This window comes from Miscanthus floridulus, chromosome 14 (assembly GCF_019320115.1).
Source record: "Miscanthus floridulus cultivar M001 chromosome 14, ASM1932011v1, whole genome shotgun sequence".
Taxonomy (NCBI): Eukaryota; Viridiplantae; Streptophyta; class Magnoliopsida; order Poales; family Poaceae; genus Miscanthus; species Miscanthus floridulus.
The window spans coordinates 66,896,997-66,907,364 of NC_089593.1; the positions used below are offsets into that span (position 1 = coordinate 66,896,997).

The window sequence follows — 10,368 nt, forward strand, 5'->3', positions numbered from 1 at the left end:
TCTAGGTGATTGGATCACCTAGTGCTCGGGCTTCTCCACTGATCAACTGGTCGGACCGCTCGGTTCATGGACTCCATCGCTGACCAGTTGATCGGACTGTTCATCGGTCGTTTCTACTCAATGCTCACTTCGCCGTCGACTAGTCGACCAGACTGTTCGTCGCTCGTGCTTCATCGCCAGCTACGTCGGTTACTCCTCGGCCCTTAGATTCTTCGTGCTCGAGGACTAAGTGGGCACACTTCACCGCATGGACGTCGTCAGCTACATCGGTGCTCAGACCTCGCCGCCTACGCCAAGGACTCCTCGGTGCTCGGACATCGCCGCCTACGTCGGGGACTCCTCGGTGCTCAGACCTCATCGCCTACGCCGGGCACTCCTCGGTGCTCGGACCTCGCCGCCTACGCCAAGGACTCATCAGTGCTCGGACATCGCCGCCTACGCCGGGGACTCCTCGGTGCTCAGACCTCACCGCCTACACCGGGTACTCCTCGCTCCTCGGTGCTCGGTCATCGCCAGCGACGACAGGGACTCCTCGCTCCTCGGTGCTCGCACCTCGCCAGCTTCGTCGGGGATTCCTCGGTGCTCGGACATCACCGCCTACGCCGGGGACTCCTCGGTGCTCGGACATCGTCGCCTACGACGGGGACTCCTCGGTGCTCGGACCTCTCCACCTACACTGGGCACTCCTCGCTCCTCGGTGCTCGGACCTCGCCGCCAATGCCAGGGACTCCTCGGTGCTTGGACCTCGCCGCCTACGCCGGGTACCCCTCGCTCCTCGGTGCTCGGTCATCGCCAGCGATGTTGGGGACTCCTCGCTCCTCGGTGCTCGGACATCGCCGCCTACGTCGGGGACTCCTCGGTGCTCGGACCTCGCTGCCTACGCTGGGTACTCCTCGGTCCTCGGTGCTCGGTCATCGCCAGCGACACTAGGTACTCCTCGCTCCTCGGTGCTCGGACATCACCGCCTATGCCGAGGCCTCCTCGGTGCTCGGACCTCGCTGCCTACGTCGGGTACTCCTCGCTCCTCGGTGCTCGGTCATCGCCAGCGACATCGGGGACTCCTTGGTGCTCGAACATTGCCACCAACGCCAGGGACTCTTCGGTGCTTGGACCTCGCCGCCTACGCCGGGTACCCCTCGCTCCTCGGTGCTTCGGTCATCACCAGCGACGCCGGGGACTCCTCGCTCCTCGGTGCTCGGACATCGCCGCCTACGCCGGGGACTCCTCGGTGCTCGGACCTCACCGCCTACGCCGGGTACTCCTCGCTCCTCGGTGCTCGGTCATCGCCAGCGACACTGGGGACTCCTCGCTCCTCGGTGCTCAGACATCGCCGCCTACGCCGGGGACTCCTCGGTGCTCGGTCATTGCCGGTGACGCCGGGGACTCCTCGCTCCTCGGTGCTCGGACATCGCCAGCGATGCCGGGGACTCCTTGGTCCTCGGTGCTCGGACATCGCCATCTACACCGAGGACTCCTCGCTTCTCGGTGCTCGGTCATCGCCAGCGACGCCGGGGGCTTCTCGCTCCTCGGTGCTCCCTTGGTGGTCGGATCTTGCTACGTCTCGTCGGTGTGCTATCAAGATGCTCCATGCTGTTTGGATTAGGGTGCTGACCTTGGGCAGCACGTCTGGGGTCTTGATACGCGCATGTCGGACGACGTCGACAAGCTTTCAGACTTCTTTTTCTTTGACCCTGCTACAAGATTCATTCTTCATCTTCCAGCAGGCTCGGGGACTAAGTGGGCACACTTCACCTTGCGGTGAATGTGCTTGTTCTCATCTCAAGGCTACGCCCGGGGACTAGCTACCCGCTCGGCTGGTCTTCTACTTTCTGACCCTGGCACCACGTGACTGCGTCACCTACTGTCAAGCTCGGGGACTAGCTGTGGGGGTATGGCCCCCAAGACATGGGCCGCACCATCGGAGGTGGCCCGGCCCACAAGATCAAGGCGTGCACGGCGCTGCTCAGCGTGCACCGCAAGACATTGTATAGTACCAAATAGGATACTTTACTTGTAACCCTGTCTCTCCAGACTATATAAGGAGAGGCAGGGGTCCCCTGGCGGATAGGATACATACATCTACTTGGTCGTCTAGATCAATACAATACACCAAAGACACAGGACGTAGGGTATTACGTCGATCAGACGGCCCGAACCTGTCTAAATCGCTGTCTCTGCGCCTTGTGTCACCATCCGGTTCCTGATTACGCGCATCCCCACCGACAAATCTACCATCGTGGGATACCCCTCGGTGGACTACCGAGCATCTTTTGTCGACAAGGGGTGTAGTCTTGGCTAGACCGGTAGTTTTAATTCCGCACTTGTTTTGGTTAGCCGACGCGATTAAGTTTCAGAAACGATTATTCACCCCCTCTAGTCGTCATCTCGACCCTACACACATCACCTCCGCCGCCACACTCGACCATAGCCAACCCTAACCTGAGCCCTCTGCTTTAGATCTGGCGCGAGCGCCCCCGCCTCGACCCACTCCCATGCTCCGATGGCGCGCCATTGCCTCCTCCTCCTCCTCCTTTGGTCGTCGCCCCTTCCGCCAACACCGTCCAACCGACGGGTGGCGCCGCCGCCTGTCCAGCGTCCTCCCCGGAATCTCTCTTCTATGCTCAGAGAGCATGGAAACCCCAAAAATCCTAACCCTAACGCCACGGCCTGCTTCATCTCTGGCGGCGGCGGCCGGCAGGTGAGTTCGTATGCAATTTTTTTGTCTTCTAGTGCGTGCATGGTAAAGCCTCTCCACACACGTGTGCTGTAAGAAGCATTTGGGTTTAATGTTTATAGATGCTTCGCTAAAAACACTATTGGGCATGACCGCACGGGTTTGTGGTAAACTTGGTGTGACTTTTCTCGTCTTTTGTTTGATGTGAAGATTTAGTGTTTTTCCCTACCTTTCTTTCAAAAAAGGACTGGCGTGTCTGAATTTTAACTTTCTTTCAGGCGATGGTTATTGCATATATTTTATACTAAAATTACAACTTTAGCTTGTTGCAATTCATGTAGGCATAATCTATAATTTTTTATTTCAAGCATAGAAAACCCGATTGATAAAACCATAAACCTGACAAAATCTAATATATGTTGACACAAAGATAATTAATAATTCATAATTTTTTCTATAGTTAGATAAGGACAAAATGTTTGATATATTATGATATAAAGACAAATAACAAATCACAAAAGTAACAATCTACTTGTATTAGTTGGTTGTACAAGAGTGTTGTCTAAAATTATCTTAAAATTTAGGCACTTAAAATATAGGAGAAGTGTTTAAAAAGTTTACACCTTGAACATGTGGGAGTAAAGAATTCCAATCTGGATACTCGTTAACAAATCTCAAATCAGCAAAAATGTTCTACAGCTGAAATAAGCATTGTGACCACGGGGCATATGGAAAGTTTGATTTGGGATAGGGTCCTAGTGTATTTGGATTGGACGTCGATCAGTTGGAGAACGTACACGGAAAGGATGCTGAATTTGAAAATATAAAAAAGAAAAAAAAGAATATGGTGCCATGCTGGCTGGGCCAGAAGCATCCTTCTAGGCCATAGACAAGCCCTTCAATTTTTTTTCAGATATAAATAAGTAGAATAGGTACTAAATCTTATGGCCAGTCAAAATTTATTTATTTTTTTTATTAAAAACAAGGAGTTGTAAGTTTTCGTGTCTCTGCTTCATCCCTTCCCTTCACTATCCTCGAGAGAATGACCGTAGTGGCAGCATGCTCGTGTCGCCGTGTGCATATACTCCGATGCTGTCCCAGAACCAGACTCCAGAAAGATGCGGGCAGTGCTGCCTGCTGGTGCGCAGCTAGCAATTGAGTGAGTTGTCGTCAGCCGAGCCATGGAGAAGAAGACGGTGGTGCTGTACCCGGGCGTCGGCGTCGGCCACCTCGCGCCGATGCTCGAGCTGGCCAGGGCGTTCCTCCTCCACGCCGGAGACCAGCAAGTCGACGTTGCCATCGTGGTCTTCGAGCCGCCCGTCTACGCCAACGGCTTCGCCGCCACGGTCGCGCGCGCCAAGGCCTCCAACACCTCCGTCGTCTTGCACGTGCTTCCCCCACCGGTATCCGACGGCGGCGAGTCCGGCGACGACGCCGAGCCTGAGGACCCCTTGGCCCGAATGCTCCGCTTCCTCCGCGCCACGAACGCGCCGCTCCGCGACTTCCTCCGCTCGCTGTCGACGGCGTCGCGCCGCCTGCAGGCGATCGTCCTCGACATGTTCTGCGCTGACGCGCTCGACGTCGCGGAGGAGCTCGGCCTGCCCGCCTACTTCTTCTTCCCTTCGGGCGCCGCCGGCCTCGCCTGCTTCCTCGGCCTCCCCGCCATGTGCGCCAGCGTGGGCACGAGCTTCGCGGCGCTCGGCGAGTCCGCCGTCCTGTCGTTCCCGGGCGTTCCTCCGCTGAGATTCGCGGACCTGCCGCAGGAGCTGGCGGACGACGGCGAGGCGTGCAAGGGCATCATCGGCGTGGCTGCCCGGATGCCGGACGCCCGCGGCATCCTCATCAACTCCTTCGAGTCGCTGGAGCCGCGCGCGATGAGGGCGCTCAGGGACGGGCTGTGCGTGCCGGACCGCCCCACGCCGCCGGTCTACTGCGTCGGGCCTCTGGTATCGCCCGGCGGCGACACGGACCACGACTGCCTCCGCTGGCTGGACGCGCAGCCGGACCGCAGCGTCGTGTTCCTCTGCTTCGGGAGCATGGGCACGTTCCCCAAGAAGCAGCTGGAGGAGATCGCCGTGGGTCTGGAGAGGTCCGGGCAGAGGTTCCTCTGGGTCGTGCGGAGCCCTCCCGGCGAAGCACCCGCCGACGACGTGGGCGCGCTGCTCCCGGCCGGGTTCCAGGAGCGCAACGAGGACAGGGGGCTCGTCGTCAAGAACTGGGCGCCGCAGGTGGACGTGCTGCGCCACAGGGCGGCCGGCGCGTTCGTGACGCACTGCGGGTGGAACTGGACGCTGGAGGGCGTCGTGACGGGGCTGCCGCTGCTGTGTTGGCCGCTGTACGCGGAGCAGAAGATGAACAAGGTGTGGATCGTGGAGGAGATGAAGCTAGGGGTGGAGATGAGGAGGAGGGACGACGACGACGTGGTGACCGCTGAAGAGGTGGAGGCGAAGGTGAGGTGGGTGATGGAGGACTCCGACGGCGCGCGGGCGCTCAGGGAGCGCGCGGCGGCGGCGAGGGACCGAGCGGCCGAGGCGCTGTCGGAAGGGGGCCCGTCGCGTGCAGCTTTTCTCGACTTCGTCGTAGACCTGTTGGCTTCGGAAGGCATGGTTAATGTTTCTCCTATGTGTGGACCATATATATATGTACAAGCGAAAAGTTCACTTTAAGACGGGGACGCATTTTGGCACAGCATTTTGTTACGTGATGTACAACGTATATGGTTTAGATGCATCTTAAGACATGACTCTCCATAGCACGCAGCTAACCCTAGTCGGAATCGGAGCTAGCATCTCTAGAATCGACTTCTCCTCCTGCTGAATCGAAGCCAAACCTCCACCTGCACATGGGCGTCGCCGACAAGCAAGCGCCGCGGGCCGGGCGCGGGGGCCGACGGTGATGAAATGTGTGTGACCGGCATCCGGAGCTAGGCGTGGATGGGAGGCCGCGCATCTCGTCCTCCAGCTCGCGGCTCCAACAGTTCTTGTTGCCGCCGCGGCAGCCGAAGCTCCTGGACCTGTTGCTCTGCAACTGCTATGGGCAGCAGCGCTCGAGGTGCCTCCAAGAGGACATCACTCTGCCTCTTCTACTTTTTCGGTGAGCTCCCGGCGATGGCGCCAACAGCAACGGTCGGGTGTGTGAACTGTGAAGGAACACGATAGTGAGAGCGAGAGAGAGAGAGAGAGAGAAACTTTTTTTGCTTCGGAGTAGTAGCGGTTACTTGAAAACCTGCCACACTAGAGTTCTCAGAATGGTGTCTGACCTTAAGGACTACGGTCTACGGAGCGTCACCACTCCACCAGGCAGCCGGCACTAGCAGCAAATGCCACCATCGGTAATTCGGGAGTCCGATTCTAGGAGGGGTTAGCACACCGTAGAAACTTTCGCGTACAAAAGCAAGGATACTATGGTTTTCATTGTAGCATCTAAACGCTTAAACTAGGCTTTTAGATTTACCAACAAACGCTTATAAATACTGCTCTCTCGTTACAAATTGTAACAAGTTTTTTTAGCCCCATAATTTTATCAGTACACCTAGATATATTATTATGTTTAGATACGTAATAAAAACCATGTATCTAGAAAGTATAGAACGATTTGGCCTCGTAGGTGTTTATAGTGACAAAAATTACATAATTAGAAAAAAAAAACCTCTTACACAAATGTTTGGTGATAAAAATGCACAACTAGAAAAAAAAACATCCACCGAAGACTCGAAAACCATCCACCACACTGAAGACTCGAATACTGGTGGACAGAAAACCACAACCACCCACTGGCTTCCACCACCCGTGTCGTGCAACATGCGGTTCTCTACCTCCATCTTTTGAATTTGTAAATCATTTTTGTTCCTTTTCAAAACCTTTTCCATCAAGCTGCCGACCCTTTTAATTTTTTTGCGCCACGGCCCACGGAGGGAAAACGCGTATAACGTTTTTCGGGTCTGCTACTGGCATGGACGTGGCCCAGCCAGAGCGCCCGCACGTGGCATGCAGGAAGCCCGTTTGCGCAGTTGGGCTTATCCCTGCACGCTGGACAGGCCAGCGGGGACGACGGGCCAGGAGCATATGCAGCAAGAGGACTGCCTTCGAACGTGGAGCAATCTGTTAAACTGGAATGTAAATGGAACACAATGTAATGGTCAGAAAAATCAGTTATTTTTTATTGATCTTTGATATATACATGCCGTACGGACCCCATGGGCATGCACGGAGGCAATTGCTCCATGGTGCCGACTGTTCGAATAGAGGGAGAGAGAGAGAGAGGAGCGTCCGTGTGGTTCCCAGGAGTGGGAGAGCGGGAGCGGTTCCCCTCAAGATGAGATCACTACAGTTGTAACACTCCCTCGATCGAATCCGTCTTGAGATCAATAAATAGTATTAATCATCTAAAAAGTCCTGTAGGATAAAAACGAGGAGAAATACTTGATAGATATGCTGTTAAAAACTCCTTCAAACCCAATGGAAAAATAAGGAGAAAGTGATACAACATATAATGATTATTGCCTCATTGTAAACTTATATGAGAAAACCTTTGCAGGAGAAAACTCATAGATAGTTTAGAGGACAATATATGCCATTGATATCTCCTTAAATACCCCGCTGGGGAAAACAGGAAATATGACATATGCTTATGCTAATATTGCCTCATTAAAAACTTCATATGAGAAACCTTGAGAGTAAACCTCATACGAAGAAAAGAGTGCAATATGATGGTTTGGACAGGGCAACATCTAGGAGATTTCTCCCTCTGAACCTTGCAAATCTCTAAGTCGTCGCATACAAATTCCTTGAACACATTTCTGGAACGAGGAAGCTGGTAAGGACTTAGTGAACAAATCAACGAGGTTATCACATGATTTGGTTTGCAAGATGTCTATTTCGCCCATTTGTTTTAACTCACGGGGATAAAACAACTTGGGAGAAATATGCTTGGTTATGTTGCTTTTGATGTAGCCTGTATCCATCTGTGTAACACAAGCAGAATTATCTTCATAGGTAATGGTTGGCGAATCAATGCCACCAATACCACATGACTGTTGTATGTGGTTGATCACTCTGCGAAGTCAAACACATTCACGTGAAGCCTCATATAGTGTAATTATTTTAGAGTGATTAGTGAAGGTAGACACAAGAGTCTGTTTTGAAGACTTCCATGAAATGGCTGTCCCTCCGTGTAAGAACACAAAGCCTGTCTAGGATCGGCCATTATGGGGATCAGATAAATAGCCGGCATCAGTGTATCCAATCATATTGGAGTATGGTTCCTCTAGAAAAATAATCTAAGATCTCTTGTACCATTTACATATCTGAGGATATGTTTTACTCCCGTCCAATGACGTTTGGTAGGAGCAGCGCTATGTCGAGCTAGAAAGTTCACTACAAATGCAATATCAGGCCTAGTGCAATTTGCAAGATGCATGAGCGCTCCAATGGCACTGAGATATGGGTAATGAGGTCCCATAATCTCTTCTCCTTCATCATGTGGTCTGAATTGATCAGTCTTTAGCTCTAAAGACCGAACAACCATAGGAGTTTTAGAGGGATATGATTTGTCCATATTGAATTTCTTCAATACTTTCTGTATATAGGCAGATTGATGCACTAAAATTCTAGTGGGAAGGTCCTCAAGTTGTAAACCTAAGCAAAATTTGGTTTGACCCAAATATTTCATTTCGAACTCCGTCTTTAGATGATTACGTGCTTCATTAATATCTTGTGGGTTGCCAATGATATTTAAATCATCAACATACACTAATATTATGCAAAATTCCGTTTGGGACTTTTTGATGAAGACACATGGACAATCATCATTATTAGTGTATCCCTTCTGCAGAAGGAACTCACTAGGTCAGTTATACCACATTCTTCCCGACAACTTTAAGCCATAGAGTGACTTTTAAAGCTTTACACAGTATATGTTACGATTTGCATTCTATTCCAGTATAGAGATTCCATCGGGAACCTTCATATATATATCTGAATCAAGTGACCCATATAGATATGCGGTCACTATGTCCATCAACTGCATAGATAGATGATTGTGAACAGCCAGAGATATAAGATATCAGAATGTTATTCCACTCATAACTAGAGAATATGTTTCATTGAAATCAATGTCGGGTGTCTGCGTGAACCCTTATGCTATAAGCCTCGCTTTATGTCTCACAACCTTGTTGTTCTCATTCCATTTTCGGATGAAAACCCATATGAATCCCCTAGGGAAGATTCCACGAGGTGTAGGTATTGCATGAGTGAATACCTTTCTTTTGGAGAACGAGGACAATTCCGCTTGAATTGCATCTTTCCATTAATTCTAGTCCGAGCGCTTTTTGCACTCTGCCATGGTCTTAGGATCTGGATCATTTTGGATGATTTCTATAATTGCTTCAGCAAAATAAATGTCGACAATTGTAGACTTCTATCATATGATTCTCCAGATTCAATGTAGTTGATCGAAATTTTATGCACCCTTTGTGATGTATCATTATTTCCCAATATGATTACATCAGGTGTTCTGATATCCCAACATCAGTAATTGAGTGCACTGTAGATGTGGGATGTGAAGGTCGAACCTCCACAGGGTGTCTCTCAACATGAGGTTGACTTGCATTTGCTGTGTTGGAAACTTTGTTCTTCCCTTTCGTTTCTTTGCTTGCTAGAAGCTACATCCGTGGAAATAGCCGTACTTCTCCTCCTCTTACTTAGGAGTTGAGTAGTTTTGTTTGGTACCTCTACTCTTTCCGACACATTTCTCGCTGGATTGTAGGATTTTGTGACACCCTTGTAATCAGTAAATGCATTTGGCATGTTATTTGCAATGTGTTGCAAATTGATGATCTTCTGAACTTGAAGTTCAGTTTCAGATGTACATGGATCTAAAGTGGAGATGTCTATGGCATCCTAATTGATTTCCTAGCATTGTTTGTGGTTTTCAGTTTCTCCCCCTAATGCCGGGAAATGATCTTCATTGAAGATACAATTAGCATATCGGGTAGTAAATACATCCCCTGTAAGGGGTTCTAGGTATTTAATGATCGACGAAGATTGATATCCCACGTAGATCCCTAATTTTTTGTGTGGACCCATAGATGTACGCTGTGGTGGTGAGATCGGTACGTATACAACGCAACCGAACTTCCGCAGATGGGAAATATTTGGTGTATTTCCATGTACAAGTTGCAACGGGGAGGTTGCATGGTATGCAGTTGGACACAATTGAATCAAGTCAACGACGTGTAAGACTGTGTGACCCTAATAAGATGTTGGTAGATTAAAATTTTGTAGTAATAGTCTTGCAATAAGTTTCACTCTCTTGATGAGAGATTCTGCCAACCCATTTTGAGTATGAACATATGGGACCGAGTGCTGAACTTGAACCCTAAGGCTATGCAATAATCATTGAAGGCACGTGAAGAAAATTCAGCAGCATTATCCATTCGGATAGATCAAATTTGATGTTTAGGATATTGTGCTTTAAGTTTTATAACTTGTGCAACAATCTTAGCAAATGCATGGTTCCTCGTGGAGAGGAGACTCACATGAGACCATCTTGTAGATGCGTCTATGAGAACCATGAAATACATGAACGGCTCCGACAATGGTTGAATGGGACCACATATGTCACCTTGAATGCGTTCAAGGAACTTTAGAGGTTCAGCATGAATTTTAAGGTAAGAGGGCATCAAAATTAATTTC

The 10,368-nt window shown here is 50.6% G+C and overlaps 1 protein-coding gene across 1 annotated transcript; it reads left to right on the forward strand.

Annotated features, from left to right (window-relative positions):
* Nucleotides 1-3,703: 3,703 nt before the first annotated feature.
* LOC136504961 (UDP-glycosyltransferase 88B1-like) lies at nt 3,704-5,360 on the forward strand. The gene has a single exon (XM_066500017.1). It carries the CDS (start codon nt 3,856-3,858, stop codon nt 5,338-5,340), a length of 1,485 nt encoding a protein of 494 aa, XP_066356114.1. The 5' UTR covers nt 3,704-3,855; the 3' UTR covers nt 5,341-5,360.
* The last annotated feature ends 5,008 nt before the right edge of the window (nt 5,361-10,368 follow it).